Source organism: Numenius arquata, chromosome Z (assembly GCF_964106895.1).
Source record: "Numenius arquata chromosome Z, bNumArq3.hap1.1, whole genome shotgun sequence".
In the NCBI taxonomy this organism is placed as follows: Eukaryota; Metazoa; Chordata; class Aves; order Charadriiformes; family Scolopacidae; genus Numenius; species Numenius arquata.
Genome location: NC_133616.1, coordinates 4,406,594 through 4,433,704, shown reverse-complemented (window position 1 = coordinate 4,433,704; position 27,111 = coordinate 4,406,594). Strand labels below are relative to the sequence as shown.

General features: G+C 41.4%; 1 protein-coding gene across 1 annotated transcript in view; it reads right to left on the bottom strand.

Moving 5' to 3' along the window:
* The window catches only part of EPG5 (ectopic P-granules 5 autophagy tethering factor), a 65,121-nt gene that overhangs the window by 13,497 nt on the left and 24,513 nt on the right, over positions 1–27,111 (bottom strand). The window contains exons 16-37 of the mRNA XM_074166274.1: positions 26,638–26,897; positions 24,990–25,130; positions 24,111–24,255; positions 23,059–23,256; positions 22,405–22,515; positions 21,509–21,628; positions 19,430–19,596; positions 19,000–19,227; positions 17,027–17,150; positions 14,365–14,506; positions 13,136–13,307; positions 12,014–12,176; positions 11,286–11,428; positions 9,522–9,678; positions 8,071–8,265; positions 6,768–6,981; positions 5,814–5,974; positions 5,496–5,703; positions 4,751–4,826; positions 3,734–3,837; positions 2,496–2,671; positions 1,567–1,752 (exon numbers count right to left, since the gene is read on the bottom strand). Coding sequence (XP_074022375.1) covers positions 1,567–1,752; positions 2,496–2,671; positions 3,734–3,837; positions 4,751–4,826; positions 5,496–5,703; positions 5,814–5,974; positions 6,768–6,981; positions 8,071–8,265; positions 9,522–9,678; positions 11,286–11,428; positions 12,014–12,176; positions 13,136–13,307; positions 14,365–14,506; positions 17,027–17,150; positions 19,000–19,227; positions 19,430–19,596; positions 21,509–21,628; positions 22,405–22,515; positions 23,059–23,256; positions 24,111–24,255; positions 24,990–25,130; positions 26,638–26,897 — 3,591 coding nt within the window. The remainder of the gene's footprint in view (positions 1–1,566; positions 1,753–2,495; positions 2,672–3,733; positions 3,838–4,750; positions 4,827–5,495; positions 5,704–5,813; positions 5,975–6,767; positions 6,982–8,070; positions 8,266–9,521; positions 9,679–11,285; positions 11,429–12,013; positions 12,177–13,135; positions 13,308–14,364; positions 14,507–17,026; positions 17,151–18,999; positions 19,228–19,429; positions 19,597–21,508; positions 21,629–22,404; positions 22,516–23,058; positions 23,257–24,110; positions 24,256–24,989; positions 25,131–26,637; positions 26,898–27,111) is intronic.

Genomic DNA, 27,111 nt, shown 5'->3' with positions numbered 1-27,111 from the left:
CAACCAACCTGAAGCGTGACTGGTACTGAAGGTCAGGTTGGAAAACCTCACGAACACGCACAGGAAGAGACAGAGCCAGGAATAAGCTTTTCATCAATGAATGATTCATTACCACCCCTCCACACACTCGTGTTTGCCACTCAGGAAAAGCAGCAAGGCGCAGTGGAGATTTACATGACTGGCCGTGACAGAACAAACGTGACTCAGTGAGCTTCCCAAATTCTTCTCGCAGCACCACAGGTATGAACACCAGAGTAAAAGCTGCTCCTGCACTCACCTTGGCAGACGGCCTGAATCCAACTGGGCAGACGCTAGACACTCTTTTACCTCAGGCTGTCAGAAAAAGCTTCACCTTAAGTTACACACAATATTGCATATGCATATATTATATATAGCAGTTGGAGCTGAACTTGACAAGGGACATAAAGAATAATAAGAAGGTCTTCTACAGGTGTGTCAGCCAGAAAAGGAAGGTCAAAGAAAGCATTACGCCCCTGATGAAACGGTAACAAGGGACAAGGAGAAGACCGAGGTACTAAACACCTTTTATGCCTGAGTCGTCACTGACTGCCTCTCTCCCCACACCTCTTGAGTGGATGGGCCACACGGCAGGGACTGGGGGAGCTCAGGTTCCACCTGAGGAACCTGAACATACAGAAGTCTATGGAACCTGAAATGATACATCCCAGAATGCTGAGGGAATCGGCTGATGTAGATGCCAAGCCACTCTCCATGCTATTTGAAACGTCATGGCAGTTCAGGTAGAGTCCCCGGTGACTGGAAACCAGGAAACATTGCACCCGCTTTTAAAAAGGGTAGGAAGGAGGACCCTGGGAACTATCGAGCTGTCAGCCTCACCTCTGTGCCTGGGAAGATCATGGAACAGTCCCTCCTAGAAGCTCTGCTAAGGCACGTGGAGGACAGGGAGGGGATTCAAGACAGGCAGCGTGGCTTCACCACGGGCAAGTCCTGCCTGACCAACGTTGTGGCCTTCTATGATGGAGTGACTCCATCGGCAGACAAGGGAAGAGCTATAGACGCTATCTGAATTTCCTATAAATGGACTGCTTTTAACTACAACTGTCCAAAACCAGGAAAGAGAAAAGGAAACAGATATTTTAATTAAGGGCTAGCCTAGGAGACAGGAAAGCTATACTATGCAGCATCCCATACTTAACAATGAGAGGAAAAACAACTGCTTTACATAACAATAATTTTTTAAACACTAATGAAACTAACATACGTATTTGATCTTTCGAAAACCCAGAGTGTAATTGGAGGAAACTGTCTGTATTTATTTGTTTAGTCTTTACAACACTACAGGGTCACAGCATCTACAGAAACTTCTTAAAATGAACAGCAGCCCTTCTGTTTTCACACAAGTTATTCAAAACGCCTCACATAAGGAATCATCTCCAGAACACTGTTTGGGGTACTTCACCTATGCAAAAAACAATTCTGAGTTAATTATTCTGTAAGTGAGAAAGAAGTCACACCCTGTGCCCTTGCTAGCAAAAGATTATTCTTCTTCTAAGACAGGCAGGTATGAACCTTTCAAAAAATTACCTCTTTGCCTATGAGTTGTTCCTCCTTTGCCAACAGGACCATCATAAACAGCAAACAGACAATCATGTTGTGAGTCTGAGGATGAGGATTGGGATTCCAGGCATCAGAGAGGACACTGACCCAGTTTATTTCACATAAAACATAACCCAAGAATAAGAAACAACTCTTGGGGCTACCTCTTTCAATCTAAGAAGGAGAAAGAAAAAAAAAAAAAAAAAAAAAAGGCACATAAAACAGTGTAAGATATAAAAACTTTCACACTTTTCAGTTCCTTAGCCAACTATAAATCCACAGCAGCATTTTAGGTCAGCTGGACTCCTAGAGGAGTAGACAGATGCCACTTCTCCACTTCTCCATCCTTTTACATCCCTCCCACAGAAAGTTGTATGTGCAACTCTTCTAAGCCTCTCAACCACTAGAGCATACCAAGTTACTGCAAACCAGAAATAAATCTATTACAAACTTTTAGCTGTGTGATTGCATCCATTTCTCCTTGCTCTAAGAGAAACAAAGAAACTCTGAGCCTGTTTAGAACTGTGTGAAGAACTCATCCCAAACAGACAAGCAGTAAATCCTGGGGCATCTCCACACCTACCTGCACCTTTACGTTGCCTCAGACAACTTGGAAGTGAGAACCACATGGCAATAATAAAATATATTAACTCTAACTAAATACATAATACATATATATGTAATAAATGAGAGATTCAGATAGAGCAATGACAGGCTACAAATGCTTCCAGCTTTACAGCTCTCTGTAGCTTTGGCTAAGACTGAATTTGCTTCATGAAAATCAATCACAAAATGAGCAGGTGTGAATGCTACAAACTTTAGAAGCTTGCTTGCTAAAAGAACTGTCTCCAGTTCTCCAGTTACTTTCAAGGACAACATTGATTATTAACTTAATTCAACAGATGCTGTGTACTCACTTTAAAGAACTCTTCCATAAGCATCTGGTCTGGATGCATTTCCTTCCATGGGAGCCTTCTGAACTCAGTATGGAAAGTATAGAGAATAAACTCTGGCATTTTGGGGGCTGTGCAGCATTCACAGTAATGCATTAGATGTAACCAGAGAGCCCCATGGTGGCTTGGCAGCAGCTTATCTAGAATCAAAGAAAAAAGCCGAATTAACAACAGAAAAAATTCAGGGAAAGCTCAATTACAGAAGGAAGTCCAATTCTGAAGTTGAAAAACCATAAATGCAAGTTACATTAAAATACCTTTGTCAAATAAAAAAAATGCACATTAAGCTTTTAGATCTTTGTTTCTCCAAATCAACAAGTAGGGAAGCTTACGATTTCATACTCTTCCTCGATCTTTTGAATTGCTGGACAATAATCTGAAGTTATAAAATACTCCTTCCATCATGTAGAACTTCATTGCTTTTATGTTGGGTTGTTTTTGTTTGTTTGTTTTTTTAAAAAGATCTTATGTATCTCATATTAGTTGTGGCTGCCCCATCCCTGGAGGCGTTCAAGGCCAAGTTGGATGGGGCTTTGAGCAACCTGGTCTGGTGTAAGGTGTCTCTGCCCATGGCAGGGGGTGGAACTAGATGGTCTTTAAGGTCCCTTCCAACCCAAACCATTCTATGAATTCTATGAAACACACAATAGTATGTTATTTTTAGGTATTCATTTCTACAAGGTAAGTTTGAATCTAGTTCATCCCTAAAAGTTGTTATGGGGTATTGTGAAACTAATTTTTTCCATTCTGATGTCTAATTACACATTAGGCAGAACAGGCAGTGCTAAATAGGAGCTCAAAATGACCCATCCCAGAGATTAAATTACTCCCAAGATCAGCTGCTGAGAAGCACGTGTTGGTCATTGTGACATGCTACTGCATATGTTGTATGGGAACAACATACAGACCTGGAATGAAGTCATGCAATTCTCATGACAGCTCGTTTTGTTTTGCTTTCCTTCACACTTTATCTGACAAACATGCATATATCAAACATATTGTCTACCCCTGCCAAGGAAAAAAAAGCTGTCTTTCAAGGACAAAATAAAGAAATCCTCCTGGTACAACTGCAGTGGTCACCTTGGCTAAAAGTTCCTAACAAATAAAAACCCCTCACATCCCACATCTCAATCAAAAAAGTCTTTTTTGGTCTGAAAGAACAGAAAGTGCCACTACAATAAAACAGTGTGGACTTCACCCACCTTTGAAGCTCTCGTGCAGAAGTTTGACGCAATCCGTAAACAAAGAGACCATGGTGGATGCTACAGGAGTGTCGCTCTCTAACCAAGGGTAGCATGGTTGGTTACTTAAAAGGATGAGTGAAGCAACACAGATTTCAGTGTTGAGTTACCAGACCTTAAAAACACTTAAACGATTTAAATTTTTCAAAGCAAAATAAATCAATACAGCAGGTAGTACATAGTAAATCAGTATACTGGGTATCAGCAGTCTTTTCATTCAAATTCAGCTCTTTAGAACTGCCTGTTTCTTCCTTAGAAGAGGTACATACTTTAATGTCACACTGAAGATCCATGATACCATTGAGCAAGCAGAGATTACTTGTCTGATATTTCATAACTGAATTAAATACAACAACACAGGGTTTCTGAATGACAGCACATACCACTTGCAGCCAGCCTTTTAATTAAATGCTGGAGATGTGCCCACAGGTCAAAAAGCTTTTGGCTTCAGAAGAAAGTAAAATTTAAGTGTATAACATTACAAATAACTCTCCAGGTGAACACAGAGGAACACAAGACAGCAGATCATCATAGGACTGGTTTGGTCCAAGGTTTCTTTACATACCAGTGGCATTTGGGGTTGTATTTGTTTGGCTTTTTTGTTTTAAGCTAAGGAGTTATCAGCAGTACGGAAAATATAAAAAAAAAAAAGGAATCTAAAATTTAAATTTGAGTGTTCCTGGAACGAAGTGCAATTCATATTTTTTTTATGTCTGCTTCCTGACCAGAACTTGGTCATATTTCTTGTATCTAAAGCAATCATTCAGTACAAGTCTTGGAAAAATTGACTTAAAAAACCTCATGAATTAGTTCCGTAATTATTAAGGATATGACACAAGTCAGAGCTATTTAATGGAAAGTCACAATACAGTCATGAATTAGAAAAAAAAATAATCAGGTAACAATGAAAGCCATTTGTATAGCATTAAAGTCCTTAGTTGAACAGAAACATTTTTAATTTTAACATGCAATACATACCTTGCATCTTCCTTATCCATGACGAGGATCCATGGTTTAAAGAGTCCAGCAATGATTGAATACAAGGACTGCAATGCTAGAAGAAAACAAGACACAGAAGTTGCTTTTTTTCCCCCAAAATTAGCAACAATGAACATATTACACTGATCCAAGCTTCAATACAACATCCTTTTCTTATTCCAATTTTTGATCAGTTCTTCCTGGTCAAATAAAAATTTAAAATACAATATGCTTATTAGTAACTCTAGTTAGCAATTTGATTGTTTTAACAAAAGTCATAAGCCTTTTGTATTGCTTAGACATTTTATTAATATCTCTAACACATTTGAGATTGTGGGGTTAGTGATGACTCACACAACCTGCTTATATCAAAATAAAAGTCATTTTGGCAATTTTCTCCAAATAAAAATCACATCATGAGGAAATTCAGTAGTCCCTCATTCCCAAACCTCTGCTTACTGCAAAAAATTTTATTTTTCTTTGAAGAAACTATGATCTCTTCATAAAATAATTTTAAAGCAAGCTCAAATATAAACAAGCTTCTTCCAACAAGCATAAAGATAAAGCATAAAGTCCCATGTGGCCATGAAGTAGCACCAACATTTCCCATCTGCATTTTAATGTTCCATTCATTGCACAAACACAGAGTAAGAAGATTTTACTGTATATTTAAATGGTCTTTAACACAGGAAATTACAGAAACTGAGTGCCTGTTCTTAAGTAATTTGTTTATAAGACATGTTACCTGCTAGAATTCTGTTACTGCCAACAGGCTCTTGGGCTAAATTGGCAACTTCAGTGTCAATAAGTCGTTTAATAAGATACTCCAGAAATGTATTCACTTCAGCCACATAAGGGCTCCATTTTGAGAAGAGGCCAAAAGTCCTGAAGTCCATTGAAGCCAGTCGGAGTTTGCAGAAAGATGTGGAAAGCCATTCTATCGTCTCTCTCACCTGTAAAAAGAAGGAAACTATTAATCAGCTACAGAAAGACCAAGCAGCAGTGTTATTTGTCACCGGTGGGCATCTGCTTCAGCCAAAAAATCAACCAAAGAGGCTCCCACCTGTTCTGCAGAGAGGAGCATTTTTGCAGCATCCTGCAATACAGGACTTTCAGTAGAATCACTTTTCTTGAAGCTTCCCTGTTCAGTGACTGGTGAACCACATCCCAAAGCTTTAAGTGATGCCTTCCAACAGTCAGGGCTCAGAAGCTGCTCTGAGGAGCCTTAGGAGAAAGAAAAGGGAATGCATTTGTGAAAATCAGAAGGATATTAGTCCCTTTCTCAACGCAGGTCAGAAAAGGTTGAAATTAGAGCTCCCTACTGCATAAGAAAAAAAAAAAAAAATAGGTAAGGCATGAGTTTGAAAGCCCCAAGTTTAAGGGTGAGAGATCTCTCTAATTCCCAGATGTAAGCAATTTAACATTGCTTTTTGGCATCTACATAGTCTCTTCTTAGAGAGTTTCCCAGGCACTTAGTACATCCCTGGCTACAAACACTTATTACGAGACAGTTGCTTCCTCAGAATATACAGTTTGACAGAAAAGAAGTACTTTTCTTCTCCTTTTAGAGGCACAACAGATTATAGGTAGCATCTAATGTCAACCAGGACATTTTCAGCAGATTTCAGTAATAGTCTCAGGTCTCCGTAATTCCAGTTCTCAGTTTGACATTGAAAGGTGCTCAAGAACAAGGATGCTGCATTACAGACTGTGGCATAATTATAATTAATAAGTGCTTCCATTAATAGAAACCTCTCGTGCAATGTGGGCTGAAAAATCTGTTGTCACTGATGCATTTAACTTCGGTCTGCAGAAGAGTGTTTCTTTGTAGTAGAGCTAAAATATATCTAATAAAAAGATATCACATAGAACACGCATAAAAGTGCATATAAAAACTTAAGAAAGTTTAAAACATTCGGTATTTGTTGCTATTTAAGTTTACTGCATGCAGTTTATATTTTTAAGCCAGGAAGAGTTCTGTACGAAAGGCTCAGTTTGCATCGATTCAGATACTCACTTTGCACAAATAATCTTAGGAAATCACTATAGTGATCAGGGAACTGATACTGGAGAAGGTTAGTCCAATGCTTGCAGAAGATATTGAATGGCATCAAAATATCTTCTTCAGGTTCAAGGCCACATGCATTGAGAGCCAAGTGAATAGACTCCAGAAGCTTGGTACGTTCAGAGAGAGGTGGCTTAGCAGCACTTAACCATTGGATAAGGTCAAACTAGAAGAGAGAACAGGAAACATTTGTAAGTAGGAGCTTTAACAGCCACAACACCTTTAGGAGAAGGGAGAAATTGTCAGGGGAAAAAAATAAAATCCTGGAGTGTTTATATATTTACAAAAAACTTAATGAATTTGCACCTCATTAGCCTTAACACAAAAGCAAGGTAGTGCTCTCCAAAGGTTATGATTTAGCATATTTTAGAAGTCCCTGAATTTAGGAAATAACCCTTGGGAGGGGTTCCTCAGACTCATAAAGATGTGTATGAATATTCACACTTCAGTACCACTGCCACACAAACACTTCTAAGCATTAGACTGGGCTAATCTCCATTGTCCATGAACTTTCAGATGGAGGTGCAAAGCCTTTGTAGCCTCCAGACCATCTGTTCAGAACTATGTCAGCAGGGATACTGCTGATCATGGCCACTAAGGACAGCCTGGTCATGCCCATAGCAGACTGCCTGCTACTCACAGTTGTCAAACCCGCTCTCTGTGTAACTAATTAAGAGAATCAGAGTGATATCGAAGTCTGTAATAGTAATTTCTCCACTGACGATAACAGGTCAACAGGATCACGCATCCCTGAAACAAGAGATGTGCAAATCACTTACTCTTACCTAACTCTGTAAGTTTTAAGATTTCATATGTGACATACGTGTCCTTGCCACCAAACTCAGGCAGAAGATTCAGCCACTGTAATCATTTTGTTTGGTTTAATTTTTAAGGTACCTGGGATTCATTGGCTATTTTGATGAACGCCTCTGCAGAGATATCAGGCAGCAGCAGCCATCGAGAGCCTGCTTTATTTTCATTATCAAGAGGAAGAATGCACTGAGGAGTAAGCCCTTGGAAATAGATATTATCTAGGCTAGGAAAGGGTAGTTTAAGCTTCCTATTTATTTTTGCTTCCAGCCCCTCGAGCTGAAATACAACACATACTATTCAGGAAGAGCAACACAGGTCTATAGAACCCGCCAATGTTATTTTAAAGTACCAGATTTGCACCTCTTTCCTCCTTAGCCTAAAGTCACAGTCTTTAGGGAAAGAACACCCACCAAAGCACAGGCAGAATTCATGAGTGTGTTACCTTTGTCAGCAGCATGAAGACAACATCACTGTTATCCTCGCTCAGAAAGGCCACGACCTTTTCATACAAAGTCACAAATTCACCAGGAGAGGCAACAGGAGTGAAGTAAGGAGAAAGGAGAGTACAGAGCCTGCGATTCTGCAGGATGGTCTGGAGGAGACGTTTGCACTCTGACTTGGTTCCACTGATGAACACCTGAGGAAATCAGGAATGGTGAGAAAAACAGCCAAGTATGAATCTACTGGAAAACACACCTCCTAGAGCTTTTTGTCGAGACCAAGCACAATTTTGGTCCTTTTTTTGGTGAGACAAGAACATTTTTTCTGATGAGATAGCAAAAGAAAACGAATCCAGATTTCAGCAGCCCTGCTTGACACCAGGAAAAATTTCAACAGAACTACAGCTATGAAGAGCTTTTCAGCACTTCAGCTGTTCGAGGTGCTTTAGGAGAGCTGCACATGAAAATTGTATATAAGAGATGAAAATAAATGCCTGGGCCCAAAGCAGAAGCTAATGCTTTTTCTCAGAGCACCCACGTAACGTGTTCCCACAGCAAACATTGCCAACAACAACAAACACTTATGTTCTCTAACAGCAAACTTCTCGCTAACCCTCTACACAAAGAATACTGCAAGGCTGTAGAAGAGAGGTGTCTAAATACAGAAGATGACAAGATATACCTCAGCTAGAAAGTGATTGGTAACAGCAAAATACGTGCCAAAACACTTTTATGCACTGGAAGCAATCAAACTTTAGTTACCTGCCCCAAAATCCAGCTTACCTTAGCATTTAACCAACACAGTGAACATTTATTAGCACTAAGCAGGCATCTCAGAGCAACAGTTTTTACTTTGCTTATATTCAAGCTTTAGCTCTCCTAAAGACTCTATATATTATACAATTAGTTGAAAGGAAAATGGGATAGAAGCTGAGAAGTCCAATTTCAGGCTTCTGAATGTATTAGAATCATAGAATCGTCTAGGTTGGAAAAGACCCTTGGGATCATCGAGTCCAACCATCTACCCTACTCTACAAAGTTCTCCCCTATACCATATCCCCCAACACCACATCTAAACGTCTCTTAAACACATCCAGGGATGGCGACTCAACCACCTCCCTGGGCAGCCTATTCCAATGCCCGACCACTCTTTCTGTGAAAAATGCTTTCCTAATGTTCAGTCTAAACCTACCCCGTTGGAGCTTGAAGCCATTCCTTCTCGTTCTGTCATTAATTACCTGTGCGAAGAGACCAGCACCAACCTCTCTACAGTGTCCTTTCAAGTAGTTGTAGAGAGCGATGAGGTCTCCCCTCAGCCTCCTCTTCCTCATACTAAACAGTCCCGTATCTTTCAACCACTCTTCATACGATTTGTTTTCCAATCAGACCCCCCCAATATCAGCAGGCAACTGGAATAAGCATTAGGCATCCAAAAATCAGAGAATAAACTCACTTGGCCTAAGATCTCAATGCAGGATGTGAAGAACTGCCTTGTGGGAGGATTGCGCTGAGTTTCATCACTCACATATTCCACTAACGTAAAAAACAAACTAATTCCGACTTTCTTAATTGCAGGCATAGGCTGCACCTTGTAGATATTTATCAAGGCCCTGAAAAAAAACCAAAAAAGCAGATTAAATTTATGTATGGAAAATAATCTGTGACAATAAAGAGAGGTTTCTTGCCAATATATTGCCTTAAGATGGGTATTTCTGGTTTACATGATAATCAAGCGTGGGTTCACAGAATAACAGCATGGTTGAGGTTGCGAGGGACCTCTGGAGCACACATGGACCAACCACTCTGCTCAAGCTGGGCCACCTATAGCTAGTATGTCCAGATGGTTTTTGAGTATCAACACAGATGGAGACTCTACAACCTCTCCGGGAGGCCTGTGTCACCCCTCACAATAGAAAAGTGTTTCCTGATGTTCAGAGGGAACCTCCCATGTCTCAGTCTGTGGCCACTGCTTATTCTCCTGTCACTGGGCACCCCTGAAAAGAGCCTAGCTCCATCTTCTTCGCACCCTCCCTTGAGGTATTTCTATCCATTGATGAGAACACCTGAACCTTCTCATATCCAGGCTGAAACAGTCCCAGGTTGAGCTCAAGTAATTTATCTGCCTGAAATGGGTACCTCCAAACCTTAGAAAGTCTCCATAACCAGAGTCAGAAAGTGATCATCAAAAGATTTTTCACAGCATAGTTCCAACAGATTATTTCTCCCTCAAATCATGTATTCGTCATGCTCTCAGGCCATCTCAACTACATTTGTACTGCAAGAGAATTTACCTCGTTTTACTTAATAGGCTCAGCTATACAAGAATTGAAACAGAATCGATCTCCTCTTGTGTATTGCCAAATGTATGTTTCATTGAGCTCAAACCCCCAACTCCAGAGTCTGAATTAAAACATCTGAAGAACACGCAGCTCCACAGATGTAATCTCAAGATCTAGCTGATCCACAGAATTTTTCAGATTAATGATCAAGAAAGAATGTGTAGAAATGGTAAGCAAATATTTTTACTTGTACAGTGAGTAGACTCTGTAGGAAACCGACAACACTAAAAGAATCTCAGCAGAAACCTAGAGGAGATTGGGAAGAATGGACCTCTGGGATGAATTCTAACAGGCCTTTAAGAGGAAGACAGCCTTGGACTAATCCATTCATCCACTCCACTAAAAAAAGTGCTGTTATATAGTCCTCTTCCACTGCACTACTTTGTTTCATACATTGAAAAGGTACTTCAAATCACAAATTTCTATTAAAGAACTATGTCCTGTATTATAACAGGGAAAGACCTATAGAGAGAGATTAAAAACATACAGTTTAGCCTATGGCTGTGACAAGTGTCGCAAAGCTGCGGTACAAGTTTGCCATCTCCTGAAGTTTAACATAGCATCCCTGTCATCACTCAGTGTGCTTTTTCAGGGTTAAAAAGGGTACTCTAATGTAGAATAAAGTAAATCAAAAGAGAAAACAATACTGTGTGCCCTGTTGAGGCTGAATGACCAGCAGTTAGCTCTTCTGGTAACAGAGAGTTGTTCCTTTAGAGGTCTGCGTCACAAACATACAGGTCTCAGGACTCCAGCTCTGTTCATGACCCAAGCTGACAAGCATTATGAAAAACACATGAACAGGTTCCACATTTTAACTCTAACATACAGAAAAAGAAACATAAAACATCACTACCTAAAACAGTGTCTGATCAACCTACGTTATAAAATTTTCCACATGTACTGCTGCTTCCACAACACCCAGAGAAGGTGGCTTCGTAGCTTCTGCCTGCAGTTGTCTCACTTCTTTACGCAAAGCATGAAGCTGCTGGCTCACTGCTTCGTTTTTATGTTTCCCTTCAAACTAAAAGACAAAAAGACACATATTCATTTCAGGATAATATCTTTTGCTAAAACTCGTCAATGTTGCACCTATTTGTGAAAATGAAGCAGAGCCCAGTAAAAGAACTCTGAATATAGATGGTTTTCCCCTGAGAGTTTTGATCAGATTTAGTATATTGTGCCTAAGCACACATCCTTGGTCATGTTCCTATTCAATCACCACACACCAATATAATTCCATATCTTTTACATAAGGCTTTTAATCCACAGGGACTGAAACTCAGAGGGGATCAAGAAATTCATATACCAAGCAACATAGGAATATTTCTAATAAACATTTTCATGCTTCTGTTCTTATCAGTGAGCATATCCCCACATTCACATATTGGGAAGCAGTTTAGAATGGACACTTTGAGCAAAACAAGTTTTATGCAACCATTTATTCTTCAGCTGTTGATCTTCATCTGCTATTATATATTTCCTGTAACTATTACATGTGTACGGATTTACTCGGTCAACTGCTACCTTTCTTGTAACCATTCAGTCACTTCACTTCCATCATCCACGCCCAACAGCCCCAAAACAGAAGTGATGTTGTGTCTCCAACCTTGATTGTCAGAAGAGCTGCTCCCTGGCAGCCTTTATTTGACGTTCCCCGGCACTCCAAGTGGAGGGTGATCTGCTCTTCCCGATTGACATACAGCTTAGGCACTGTGTCCAGTATCTCACTATTGAGAGCAACATGCTGACATTCCCAGAGAGCTGCAGTTCTGAAAAGCATTTATGATCAGAGTTACCAAAATCTTTACTGAAAACATTAATACTCAGAATTTATAAGCAAAAGATGAGACTTCAATTTAATGTCCTGTACAATGACTTGTGACACTTTCTTAGAAAAACATAAAAGGTTATTAAATGAAATTGAGCTAAAACTTCAAAGTAATAGCACTTCAAAGTAATAAAGAAATAGGTTCACAAGAACCAGACTACTCAAGCCTGCACGAGTTCTTTTGAATTATTCTATATGAAGACCTGGAAAGAAATTAAATAGATAACCATCTGTAGGAAATGTAATTTTCCACCAGACAAAAAAAAAAAAGCTGGACTGTGGGATGATTGAAGTCAGCCAAAAAAAAGCCCAGCTAAAACTGCTGCTGGAATTGTTTAGACACATCCTCTCTTGGGCTTAACAAGTTTTGTTTTGTTTTATAATACCGTTATTAAATGACTACACTGGGCGAGAAGAGCTACAGATTTATCAGCAGTGTTCAAAAATAATTCAGCTGGATTCTCTTAGTAGGAATATTAGAAACAGAAATTCTCCTCCAGTCACAAAGCTAATAGTCCCAGTAATAAGATTTCTCTCTTGGGGGCTCCAGTGCTTCACGTTGCAGCTACTGCATTAGTGCAAAAGGGTTAACTAACTTACTGTCAATAAATCTAGCCTAAAGGGAGGCTTTATTTTAAGAAGTATGCCAAATGAGAAAAGAAACTATAGGAGTGAGATATCAGTTGATGTCATCTCAGTCATTAGATAAGACAATTAGTCTTATCTTAAAGGAGTGGAATAGTAACATGATAGCAAAGGGGAAAAAAACCAACTGGGACAGGAAGCAGAAGTCAAGCAGTGACAGTCTTGTGCCAACACCACTAACAAGGCTGCTGTCAAGGCACCTGAGGACACTGCTGGACACAGCAGTGAGGCCAAAGGAAAATGGCTATGTCTTACTTGGCATGTCGCTGCAAGATGTTAAGGTCCATGCGCATGAGCTGAATTGCCTCTTTCTCACTTACGAGGCTGGCAGAGGAAATAACTGGCACGGGAGCTTTCATGGTCTGGAGCGGAAGAAGAGGCCTGGGAGTATCAAACTTCTTCAAATTATTCATTATCCTCTCTTTGGCTATGAAAGGAAGCAGAAGCAAATTTTGTCAATAAGAAAAGTTCAGGAGAAACTGAACTAAAACATTATTTTTTTGCATGAAATATTTTTAGCAGCAGACAAATATTTCTCTGGATTCTTCCCTTTAAAAAACAATACTAATAAAAAAATCACATAACCTTTGTCCACAAAACCAGGAAGATTAGTTATTTCCCACAGCTGTTCTTCATGACCAGCTCCACCACACAGCCTTAAGATCCAAGGTCCCATTGCTTTCCTTGTTTCCCCCAGCCACCCCTACATTCCGCCCTTCCAATTTTCCTCTTATCACTCCATTTATTCTCCTCATCTGACAGAGGCTCCTAGACCCAGGCTGCTAAGCCAAATTCGTCCCTAGAGTCTTGTCAGCTCCAATTCCTCCCCAGAGCACTTCCTCTCTCTTCTCTCTGGGTCTGCTCTCTCCTTCTTCTGATTCCCACTCAGTTTCTTTGCCCAAACAATGCCAATCCACCTGTGAAACCATTTCAGTTTCCTTCTATTGCCTTCCTCCTCTTTTTCAACCACCTTCCAAAAAAATCTAGTCTCACCATACCCTAAATATACCTACCGTGACAACCATTATCCCCCTCTGTGCTAGAACAACCCTTTCACTGTGCCAAAATCCCAGGGAAAGGCTCTGGGAACAACAAAACCAGAGACAACCTTCCTGTTTTCAGGTACAGTGTTTTTTCCTTTGCTTGCAGTTTTCTCTGTCTAAATTTCAGGGAGACTCAGCATGTCTGAAGCATGCTCGATGGGGAGGAATCTTTGGGGAGCTCACCCATAAAGCTCTAGGCACAACATCACCTGCTATTCTGTGATGTGGCAAACTTCAAACTAGAAACATCAATGTTAGCCTCCCACATAGGCACCGCCATAAGAACATCATGAAAACTTCATGCAAAATACTATAATCATAGAAAAACTGTATTCACATCTTTATTCACAGCCTTCATTATGTTCCTGAAGAAACCAGGGCTTCAACATGCTCACAATTCTTTCTGATCCAGTTTCATAAACAAATACGCTTCTCTCCTACCTGATAAAGGGTTGGTGAAGTCTGTTTGCCCTGCAGAAGCACAGGTTGTGTGTGATTCAAGCTGAACCTGCAGCCAAAGGTTTAGAGCTTCCTGAAACTCACGGTGTATGAGTTCGACATTGACATACTCTATCCACAAATCCTAAAGCACAAAAAATAAAATTATCATTCCCATTTTGGTCAGTGCCACATACTGTGCATCTAGTCTAGTAGCTGGGGAACTAAAATAAGGTCAAAAAACTAGACTCTGCATAAGTCATAGGAAAATATTACTAGGAAAGAAAACCTAAACTGGAGAAAAAAGCTGCAGAATTTTTATCACATAAACAGATAAGCCACTGAAAACCACTGATGACACTTAGAGAAGAAATGTGACAAGCACACACGGTACAATTTCTAACAGATTAGAGATAAAAGGTACAGATTATTAAAACTCAATTCCTAGTAAGAGGAACACAGAGGAAACCAATGCAGGATAAAATATCATGGCATGATTAGCTGTAGTCAGGCTAAAGAAGGTTGCATTTCATAGAATCATAGAATGGTTAGAGTTGGAAGGGACCTGAAAGATCATTGAGTTCCAAGCCCCCTGCCATGGGCAGGGACACCTCCACTAGAGCAGGTTGCTCAAAGCCCCATCCAGCCTGGCCTTAAACACTTCCAGGGATGGGGCAGCCACAACTTCCCTGGGCAACCTGTTCCAGTGCTTCACTACCCTCACAGTAAAGGATTTCTTTTTGATATCTCATCTAAATCTCCCCTCTTCCAATTTAAAACCATTACCCCTTGTCCTGTCACTACATTTCCTGACAAAGAGTCCCTGTCCGGCTCTCCTGTAGGCTCCCTTCAGATATTGGAAAGCTGCTATGAGGTCTCCCCGGAGCCTTCTCTTCTCCAGGCTGAACAACCCCAGCTCTCTCAGCCTCTCTTCATAGGGGAGGTGCTCCATCCCCCTGATCATCTTCGTGGCCCTCCGCTGGACCCGTGCCAACAGGTCCATGTCCTTCCTGTGTTGAGGACTCCAAAGCTGGACACAGTACTCCAGGTGGGGTCTCACGAGCGCAGAGTAGAGGGGTAGAATCACCTCCCTTGACCTGCTGGCCACGCTTCTCTTGATGCAGCCCAGGATGCGGTTGGCTTTCTGGGCTGCCAGCGCGCACTGCCAGCTCATGTTGAGCTTCTCATCCACCAACACCCCCAAGTCCTTCTCCTCAGGGCTGCTCTCCAGCCATTCTCTACCCAACCTGTATTTGTGCCTGGGATTGCCACGTCCCAGGTGCAGGACCCTGCACTTGGCCTGGTTGAACTTCATGCGATTTGCACAAGCCCATCTCTCAAGCCTGTCCAGATCCCTCTGGATGGCATCCCTTCCCTCCAGTGTGTCGACCGCGCCACCGAGCTTGGTGTCGTCGGCAAACTGAGGTTGCACTCTATCCCACTGTCCATGTCTCCGACAAAGACGTTGAACAGCACTGGTCCCAGTACCGACCACTGAGGAACTCCACTCGTCACTGGCCGCCAATTGGACATTGAACCATTGACCACAACCCTTTGAGTGCGGCCATTCAGCCAGTTCCTGATCCACCGAGTGGTCCATCCATCAAACCCATGACTTTCCAATTTTGAGACCAGGATGTCGTGCGGGACAGTGTCAAACGCTTTGCATAAGCCCAGGTAGATGACGTCTGTTGCTCTGCCCTTGTCCACCAAGCCTGTGGCAGTATTGTAAAAGGCCACCAAATTTGTCAGGCACGATTTGCCCTTGGTGAAGCCATGTTGGCTGTCTCCAGTCACCTCCTTATTTTCCATGCACCTTAGCATAGACTCCAGGAAGATTTGCTCCATGATCTTGCCAGGCACAGAGGTGAGGCTGACTGGTCTATAGTTCCCTGTGTCTTCCTTTTTTCCTTTTTTGAATATTGGGGTTATGTTCCCCTTTTTCCAGTCAGCAGGAACTTCACCAGATTGCCACAATTTCTCAAATATGATGGAAAGCAGCTTAGCAGCTTCATCCGCCAGCTCCCTTAGGACCCATGGGTGGATTTCATCAGGTCCCATGGACTTATGCACCTTCAGGTTCCTTAATATGTCTTGAACCTGATCTTCTCCTACTGTGGAGACTGTCCTCCAGCAGTCACATACACTGGAGGAATAAAAATAAAGCAGGCACCAGGAAATGCCCTTCCAAAATCTCCCTCTTGCAGGCCTTTTAACTGCAGTAACTCCCCAGGTGTACTCCCCAGATGGAATAATATACACCTTCCACCCCCGAACTTGTATTTTAATCTGACATATTACAGACTACCAACATGAGCAGTCTTTCGTCTTTCAGGCTTCCAGTCTTTCGTCATTTGAAGTTCCAACTTCAATAACTCTCTAAAATTATCTTAGAACACAAAAGGAATTACAGAACAGTACAGAATAAGGACTGTCTTCTCATTAAGATATGCAAGAAAACTACTCACAAGTCCTCGCTCAAATATAAAGGAAGATAGTTCGGGACAGCACAGAATGTATAGGAAAGGTGAAGGTATTACACCTTTGTAACGTTGTACACGTATTAAAGACCAGTGACACCACGTCTCTCACTACTCTAGAGGACCCATTTTAGTAAGTGAAGTGAATTTTGGATCCCAGACTGCCTGTGTCATTAGCACTTCACCTGTTGGTTCTGCATGACTTTAGCAAGTCTATGAGCATCGTATTGCTTCGGTAAAGAAGGAATGTATGTGTCTCCCTTCTGGAAACTCTCTTCTTCCAACCACAAAACAAAAACATTACAAAGCCTGAGAAGAAAAAACAAAAAAAAGGAAAAAAATAAATCAATGTGAATTTTAATTGTATGCACAGCAAGTATTACACAGCAGTCTCCTTCTTGGGTTTAGTTAAGGCAACAAATCATGCCCCAAGGTGACATGGCTCAAAACATAGATATTTCAGATGATTTGTGACTAGGATACTAAATGTCAGTTCGAAGACCAGCAGACGAGCAAAAGCTATTTAGAAAAAATGCAAAGAGCAATAACCACGAATAACAGGACAAAATTTGAAAAGGAAAACATTTATGCAAATTAGTAAACACGACCCAGGACTGGAAGTGAATCAGGGAATTATACTGACAAATTCAAAAAGATCCATGAAGATAAAAAGAGTATGTCTGAGCAAGTTTGGCTTTTCACCCCATGAATTTTCTACAGTGCCTGCTCTAAGAGCTCGCACCCGAGTTACATTTTTTGATTTGTCAGACTCAAATTCATGTCTAGTTTATTCCCATTTCCTCCTCTGCTAACACTGCACTTCAATATAAATATACTTCTTTCTTCAACTGACTTCACTCTACTGAGAGGTACCATTTTATAATCATACCATCCAAGCTTTCCTGATTAAATACAAGGCAGAAGTAGAATATCATTAACCCTTTGCACTGGGGCACTAAATATCACTAGCAAACTCTTGTTTTCCTTATCAGTGTCATTGGTGAAAAAATGGAAGTAGTTTAATTCGAACAGTCAGCCCTTATGAACTCTACCAATATTTTCCCTTCTGTCTAGGTGGTCATTAAACTTCCTGAGTGCAAGATTTACTTGGCTGTAGAGCAGTCTGGTTTTATGTTGAAGTGGGGAACTCCCTTGAAATGAAAGACTGACAAAATATTAATCAAGTTCCACCCAGTAAGCACTGCTGGATTATTTTTCACATACAACCAAGGAGGATTTACAATCTCCCTTATTTGTACAGTAGCTATTGATTTCCAGGGGGAAGCACTTAAAAGAAGCTCAGATCCTGTACGCCCAAACCCCCCGAACAAGGGACTTTCCTTGAATAATCTTTTCAACCATAGTTTCTAGGAAAAATCAAGATACTGCAATACTGCAAGTACTTCTTAAGGTAGACTTCTCAAACCAAAAGTCTCTTTATAATAGAACCACGAACTTCTGAACAGCGTAGCTACAGCTCCAGCGTGCATGAGATTTGTGGCTCATAGAAGTTACCACCTCTTCCAAAAATGAGCATTCATCAGCTGAGTCGCAGCCAGTGACCATGCACATCTCCTTAGCCTAATCCAACACAAGGAGACACTCTTGTGCTGATGTTTTGTTAAGGAGACATAGAACTTTGCAGGGGGCCCCAAACACACTTGTTATCAGGCTAAAGTTGAGCTGTGACAGGGTGAACTGCACTAATTAAATCATGTGTTGAAATATCCAGTAAATTCCCTGGAGAAGTAATCTTCTTCATACTTAAGACTGGGCCCTATCTGTGACAAACAGATGTATACACACAATGCAGCACTTTACATGTACAGCTGGTGATGTACATACCAGCAGCAGATATGCCTAAACAACAAATATTTTACTGTACTAGTACGGGGATGCCATTAATTAAAAAACAAAGCTCTCCCCTAAGGAAAACTCTATCAACAGTGTTTTATTTTTAGTAGTAAAATCAGCACCCCCTCAAACAAAACAAGTTGTGTCAATAGAGGAACAGATTTCACCACCACGTATAACAAGAGCCTGTGGTACACCCAGGCCAGCCGAGGGTCACATCCCTTCACATCTCCCACAGCTAAGGCTGAGCTCTAAGGTGGTTGCACTGAATAACATTGAACTGGGCAGGCTTTTTGTTTTTTACCTGACAAGTTCCTTATGCAGCTCTGGTGACGTCAGGTAAGCTGATGAGCTGCATGCCTTCTCAGGTGATCTGTCGCTGCCCTCTGCGGGACTCTCCACTCTCAGTGCTTTGCTGGCAGCGTGGTGGAAGTCTGCCACCTCTATCAAGCGCTGCTTCATTTCACTCAATAAATTGATCTGAGCCGCACTCTGGAAAAAACGTCTTCCAATACAGCCATCTACGGGTAATCTAAAAATGAAGAAAAAAGCACAACCAAGTCTTGTTGCAAGTGTCAAACCAGCACCTCTGCAAATAAATTGACTCTTTAGAGAAGTTGCTGGTACCCACTGTTTTCAGATACCATCTTAGTGTGAGCCACTTATTAATCCCACTTGCAGTGCAGACTTCTTAGTGCATGCTATTCTGCTAGAGCCCTGATGATCAGACTCACCCGTACTGCGGCCCTGGTCGGTGAAGGTAAAGGAGGAAGAATTTCTGCCAGATTAGTGGCATGAGAGGGTGATCAGCGGGGGTGGCAAGGGCCTGGTGAGCCCAGCGGTAGATCATGAGCCTCTGAAGGGAAGGTACGATGGGCAGCTTCAGCTGGGTCTGGGCTTTCTGCAAAAAGAACGGTTTTCAGACAAGTGTTCTGCTGCAGTTCCCTGTTACAGCTTAACCCAACAGATTCAGCAATTACGGAGGAGAAAACTTTGGAAACGTTCGCATGTCTGTTACAGGTTTTAGTGGAAGGGCTGCCCGGCTCACAGCTGTGTTGGGCAGCTGCTAAAGAGCAGTGCTACACTGCTTACAAAAAAAAAAAAAATAGCATAAACAGAAAGGCTAGTGTGATGCAAAGCTGATGTTAATTACACTTAATTACTGTTCTTCCTCACAGAGGCAGATGTTCCTGTTTTAGGTGTCCGTAAGACTTGGTGGTGTTATGGAACAAAGCAGCAGCAGTGATGCATGCAGCATGTTCCAACCAGTAGAAACAACACTCTTATGCCACGTGAGGACACAGAATCCTACAGCCTGCTACCACTTTTCACTTTTTCCAGACTACATTCCATAGAGCACTATTGAAAATCTAAAATGTAAAGTAAAACTAACATGAAGAAAGAATACAGAAGGAAAAAAGAAATTATTTCTCTCTTTGCAAAAGCAGAACAAAGGCAACACAACGTTGCAGCAACGTTGCAGCACTCCATCTTAGCAACATAGAATGTTACTCCATGGACCCACTAAATCGTTAATTCGAGGGGAGACCTTCTCGCTCTCTCCAACTCCCTGAAATGAGGATGTAGAGAGGGGGTTCGGTCTCTTCTCCCAAGGAACAGGTGATAGGACAAGAGGAAACAGTCTCAAGTTGTTCCAGGGGAAGTTTAGGATGGGTATTAGGAAAAATTTCTTCACTGAGAGGGTTGTCAAGCCTTGGAAGAGGCTGCCCAGGGAAGCCGTGAAGTCACCATCCCTGGAGGGATTTAAAAGCCAGGCAGACATGGTGCTGAGGGACATGGTTTGGTGGTGGTTTTGTCAGTGTTACGTCAATGGCTGGACTCAATGATCTGAAAGGTCCCTTCCAACCTGGACAATTCTATGATTCATTAAAGCCACACACAAAGCTTGTGTGGATCCCAAAGGAGGGGAACAGGAGGCTTTTCTGAGTTCCCACACCTTGGCACAGACCCTGGCACTACCTCATCCCCCACACTAGACCTCGGGACCCCTAAGCACTTATTTCCACACACTCCCCGTGTACCATCTCTCTTGCTGAGGCAGAAAATGTTCCCCAGACTGCCCTCCAAGGACACAGGACACGAACCAGTCTGGACGTAGACAAAACGAATCTATTTTCGTAGAGCTTCTAGACTACATTCTTCAGTAAAACACACTGAAATAACCAAGATGAAGGACAGGCCAAAAGTTACACTTCGAGACTGGACAGCTTTGGTTTCCACCTGCTCCATTGGAAATTTCTAAATTAGTTCAGGCAATCTGGTAAGTGCTGCAACATGGCTTAAAGCACACCTGCCTAAGTTCAGGGAAAGACCTAAACAGTTCTGAAAGTCTTAGAAAATAATTCAGCGAATACAGAGAAAAGTAATGCCCAAAGTTGTGCAAAATTCAGGTCATCTGAGAAATGCTCTTTGGAAAATAGACACAATTTCCCACCTGTAAAATAAGAGTATCTGCACTCCCCATCTCAATGGTATAGCAAAAATCCACTGAAGATGATGAGGCATTCAGATGATCCAAAAAATCATGCAAGAACACTAATTAATGACTGTAGCTTTCTGCAAATAATAGTATATTAAAAACCAGATATTTGCATGGTAGTTTTTAAACATTCCAATCAAAATGTAAAGGAAAATTTCCCTGAGGTGCATTTTCTCCTGGAAAGCCAATCATATAAAGCATTAGTTACGCTTTTACCTTGGTAAGAAAAAGCACATGAGATAAGAACTAAATGATACAAGAGAACACTTCTCTCCAGTTCCCTCTAATAAAATGAGATGAACAGCTCTCTTACCTTTAAAGCTTGATCAGGAGTTAAAGCATTAATAACCAACTCCCCCTCCACAACTCTGCGAAGCTGGGAATCTTCTTCAAATATCGACTCCATATTTAACACCATCCATGAAAACCAGACCTGCACAACACAGTTATAACAGAGACACTGATAACAAAATGGCAAGGGAAGGAATCAGGAAACTTGTTCTTTTCATAACAGGAATATGTCTTTGCCAGATTCTCATTACAAAGCTGCAAAAGCAGTATCATATCTCAACACGAAAACTGAAAAAGTTTCCTCCTTATCGACATTCAAAATTTCCCTTTGTATTTTGTACAATCGTGGGAAAGGGGGAAACCAGGGACAAGCAGTAGAGTTATCCAGAGAGGAGGAAACAACGTACTTAAAACACAGTAAAACAGTATCTCCTCTCCCCACCAGCACTACACATCTCCAGTTGGGGTACTGCAGGGTTTTGGGGCTTTTTTTTCCTCGATTGAGGAACTTTCTTAAGCAGCGAGAAAGCAACTAGTATTCAAAATATTTATCTGATAAAGATTGATCTAACAGAAAAGTCAGGCTTTATGTATTTTCCCTCATCAAAAATATCAAGAAAATTGAAGATTAGAAGGAATCTTAACTAATAAATCCTATTATATGAATTCTTGGACACAGATCAGACAAACTCTCTCTGTGTAAAATGTGAATGTTCCCTTTACTGTAATAAACTCATGGCATTCTCTTAGGCTAAATTAGATTTTACCACAAGAAAACTCACAAACACTGGGATAGGAATAAAGAGGGAACAAGATCTACAAAAACCTGCAAAAGCAGAAAAAAAAACCCCCACCAGTCTAGACACCTGTATATTGCTTATCCCAGGGCTGTCCATCCAACACCATCGTACCACTGACCTGAGAGGAATTGGCGTTGCCCTCAACAAAGGAAGGTGTCACATTGCCTGCCACAATCCAGCTAACAAGGGAAGACAGCAGACCTTTGTCACAATGATACCCCAAAGCATTCTGCAAGGAAACACAAAATATTTCGTTTGTTCTTTTTTTTTTTTGTAAGCAGCCTAACAGATGATTTGCAAGCTTCAGGTATGTCGCTCTGCTTTCATCCAGGTTCCTTTCTGCCTCAGGTTGCTACTTCCCAACCTCAGCTCAACCAGACACCCCTGAAATGCCTGCTTGCACTTTATTTCTTTTCCAGTGAGAAGATTCCATTATAGTGACAGCATCTGTTTCTTTAGGAGAGGAAATTCTACTTTTGTTCCAAACACACTACCAAACATTAGAAATGCAAAGATCACAAACTAAAATATTATGACAGAACTCATATGAATGAAAAGTGTTCCAAATAGGTTTTAATTATCATTATTAAAATATAAAACATTTCATTAATCTTGAACTACTCAGAAACAAATCAGATAACCCTGTGACCACTCACTATCATAACCATCCTTGTATCATTTCAGGAAAATACATGCACATCAAAATTACAATGAGCAACAGATGAACTGACCATTTACTCAATAGCCACAGTGTTACACCACACCCATTTACCCTGTGCTGTTGGTAAAGCAGCTTTTGTACACAGTCCTCTTGACTGTACTGAAAAGCAGCTTTACATAAGTCATCCAGGAGGAAGAGCGTTGCCCGGTCCCTGTGCCACAGCTGCTGGCTGGTGAGGACCTGAACCCAGAACTCCAGTACCGCTGCCGGACCCACTCCGTTTGGCTGGTCACTCAGAAAAACATGAGTCTGCCAAAGTAAAGGGTAAAATTATTCAAGAGATCGCTGCTTCAATTAAAGCTTAAGAATTTACTGAAGAATTGTCTAACTTGCATAAGGCTGTGGGCCTAAATTAAATAAATAATGTATGGTGATGCTCTCCATGCCTATGTAAAAACAGCTTTGTCACGTCCAACCTCCAAAAGAGACTCTGCAGCCTGGAGATCTCAGCATCTTGTGCAGTCAGCAAAAACAGAGACAAAAGCCATAAGTGGGACCTCTGTGACCTGCAGGCGTAAGTGGCATCTACTTCTGAAGGTTCCTGCTGTTCCTGCAAAAGGACTTCCCAGAGTAGGTATGTTATCCCCTAGCCCTTATCCGCCGCCCTCTGCTGTTAGTGAGCCTGGGTTCTTGAGTTCTCTGCACTCAGAAGAAAAAATACTTGTTCCTTAACACAGGAATATTTTGTCATTGCATAGTCATAAATCAATGGTCAAAAGCAAAGCTTTCAAACATTAATGTATCTGCTGCATTCCTCAACTAACACAAGCGAGAAAGTAGAGCTCTGTATCACGTTCCCTTTTTAGGCAGAGTTTTGACCTGGTATTAAAAAAAATTCATTTTCCAAGAAGTATGGAAGGCACATATTGTTATGTCCCAGTATCACATGCATTGCCAGCTTTAGGCAAGTTTAAGCAGAAGTATTTCAGGAAACAAACCCAACTATTTGTGCTTGATGCAGAGTACTCTGTGGCTGCAGAACTGCCGGATTCAGTATCCTTTCTAAGCCTAAACTCTAAACTCAGTCAAAAAGTCCACTTGCTTTTAAAAACTCCCCTCTCTCTTTTTTACTTTTTTTTTTTTTTTTTAAATAATCTTCTTACCTGTATCATACTACTGAGCAGCTTAACATTTTCTCCATAGCTCACTCCTGTCAAGTGCTGTGTTACTTTATGGGTAACCTGCTGGGTCATGCCTTGAGGGACTCCACTATCCAGATGAAGGAACAGTTGGACATAAGATAAAAACCTAGGGATGTCAACAAATTAAATTAATTCTAAAATTCCTTATACAGCATAATATACAGGAAACCTGCTTCTAGAGAATTTAAAACGAGCTCAATAGCACTGATTGACATTCATATACAAGGCTTTTGATTCACATATATGCTGCAGATTTAATTGCTCCATGTTAACTGTATCTGGCACAATATGAGCAGTTCACGGCAGACTGCAATTCCAGGCAGCTCATCGGGACTGAACACAGTTCTTGACCCACATCAGCACCCAAATCTAGTCCAGGAATTGTCTGGGAGACTGCCAGGCGGTCCAAGCCAAAAGCACCCCAGGGACCACATTACTAATTTACCAGGAGAGACACTGAGGTCCAGCACTTGAGTACACTCCCAGCTGCTCAGCTTACCAGTAATGACACAATTAAATAGTATTGCTTCCTTGTCTTTCTCGCTCATCTAAACACAACAGCTACTTGTCAATCCAGCTGTTTGAAGACCACCTCTGTGGCACAGGAGCACCAGTGATGACTGTACACGTGAGGGCAGTAGGTGACACTTCTACAACTACTTCTTCAACCACAGTCAATCCCAAAGATAACTCAGCAAATAACCCAGACGTTTTTCCCCATCATATGTGTCACATTCTCACTGGATGCAAAACCCAGAACGAAACCTGATAAAATTAACAGTCAAGATTAACTTTCATTGCTCTTTATCAATAAATTTATGAGGAACATGTAATGCTTACTGTTCATTCTTCAGGAGATAATACTGGCAAGAGTAAAACAAGGGTAAAATTTTATCCAGCACATGGACGACCGTTCTCAGGTATCTAGACTGGATGAGTACACCCAAAAGAGGGATCCCTTCAGCACAGAACTTCTCAATGCTGTCAAAACAAAACGAAAGTAAATAAGGAAAGACACATCGACTGTCAAGAGAAAGGGACACGGGTGCTTTTTTGTGAACTTATATGTAAAGACATTCATATCTTTACACTTATTCTTTAAAATCCTAAACAGCTAAATCCACAGAGTTTTTTCCTCAGCTGCAGGAGTCATTCGATTGGAGATAGATTTGCTAAGTTTTTCCAGCCGTTCCGGGGGTTGGAACACCCAGAAGGAACTTCCTGAACACCTTTCTTTAGTACTTATAGATAGAGTTTGGGCTGTTTCCCGACAGTAGATACTTGGATAACTGCAGTCGGCGGAGATGGACCCCACTCTGTCCAGAAAACTCACCAGTGGCAACTTACTTGGTATCTTGCCCTGCATCAAGTTTTGCTAACTGCAAAACTGCACATCAGGAAAAGATGTAAAACATCAATCCCAGGTCTACTCTGAGGTCATGAAAATGAAATAATTGTACTAAGTCACTAGCATGCAATACAGCAATTTGTTTCTTCTGCTTATTAATGTAACTGTCCTTGAACTTTCATGTGTAATAAATACCACTTGTGTAGATAGGAGACAGATACCAAACAGTTCTTTGTAAGGACAAGTGGGGGGGGGGGGGGGGTGTGTGTGGAAAAAAAACACTGAGAAGTAAAGAGGTTCCTTGTTTTTCATTCCATCCTTGAAGTCATGTGAAAACTTCCACTCTAAAGCCAGAATACCTTCCTATCAGTCTCAAATTACTCCAGTGCTTTGAAGAAGCACGTATGTATCTATGGCATAACCTTAGCGTCAAGCAATGGCTGGGGGAAGGAAAAGAAAGCCAAGACAGTTTCTCTTTAAGGAGTAAAGCGATATTATATGCAGAAAAGAAGTTAGTCAAAATTTTGAATATGACTAGGAGATAATTAAGGAGATGACAGATTCAAGGAAAACAGACCTGGGAGACACTGGTTTATCTATGCCTGGCACTGTGCTTTAATCAGCTAGAACATCTGATCATACCAAAGAGCCTTACCTACAAGCCAGCTGAAAGCACTGGAAAAGACTATGCTGGAACACAGTCAGAGGTAGGAGGATCAGTATCAAGGTTCTAAAACTCTTGTTTATCATTACCATGACAAATAAAGTGTTTTTTTCTCCTTGATGTTTTCTGAATGCTCTGCTGCAGCCCTGGTAAAAAAAGCTACCCGAAGAACCCCTTCAGTAAGCGTGGTTAGAAGTTATTCCTGTCCATAGCAATCATCCTAACCTCTCAGTTTCAGTATTATTTCTAACTACCATTTTGACCTTAACATGCAGAAGGTAAAAAATAGTATTAGCAAAATAAAGGAAGTGGCATGGGTTTTTTGAAACTACAGTCCCTGAAAGACTGCTCAGTCCCTTGCGTCAGAAGTCCTTTAAACATGCAAAAAGATGTTAATAGCCCTCAGTGCATCGTTAGGTAGGTTGCTCAGTCACTGGGGCGACCCACCCAAGGCAAAGATGAGAAAACAGACTCACCTGTGACCCAGCGTGGTCATTGCCAGCGCCAGGTAGCAGCCAACAGGGATGCTTGCTTTAACAGCCTTCAGCAGGGGGTGAAGCATGACCGACTCCGTCATGTCAAGCACGCTGCCGGACACAGGGACAGCTGGCCAGCCCTGCTGCATGCCACGGTCATTTCTGTGAAGCTTCAACCTCAAAATCAAACCCCACGCCCACTGATTAAAGGACATCTCCGGTGTTTCTCCGTATCGAACGATGCTGGCTAAGTAGGAGACCTGGAAGAAAGCAGCAGGAACAGGAATGAGAGGAACCACAGACATACTGTGGCATGTATGGGTCTTGGGTCAGCTTAGACGAGTCTCCTCTTCTACCACAACACCATGACACAAAATCAGAGCAACAGTAGTTATTTTTCAGGTACACCATGTAGCATCACCAATTAAGTTTATCTGAAATCTCTGTTTCTGTGGCCTTAATTTCCCCCAACCC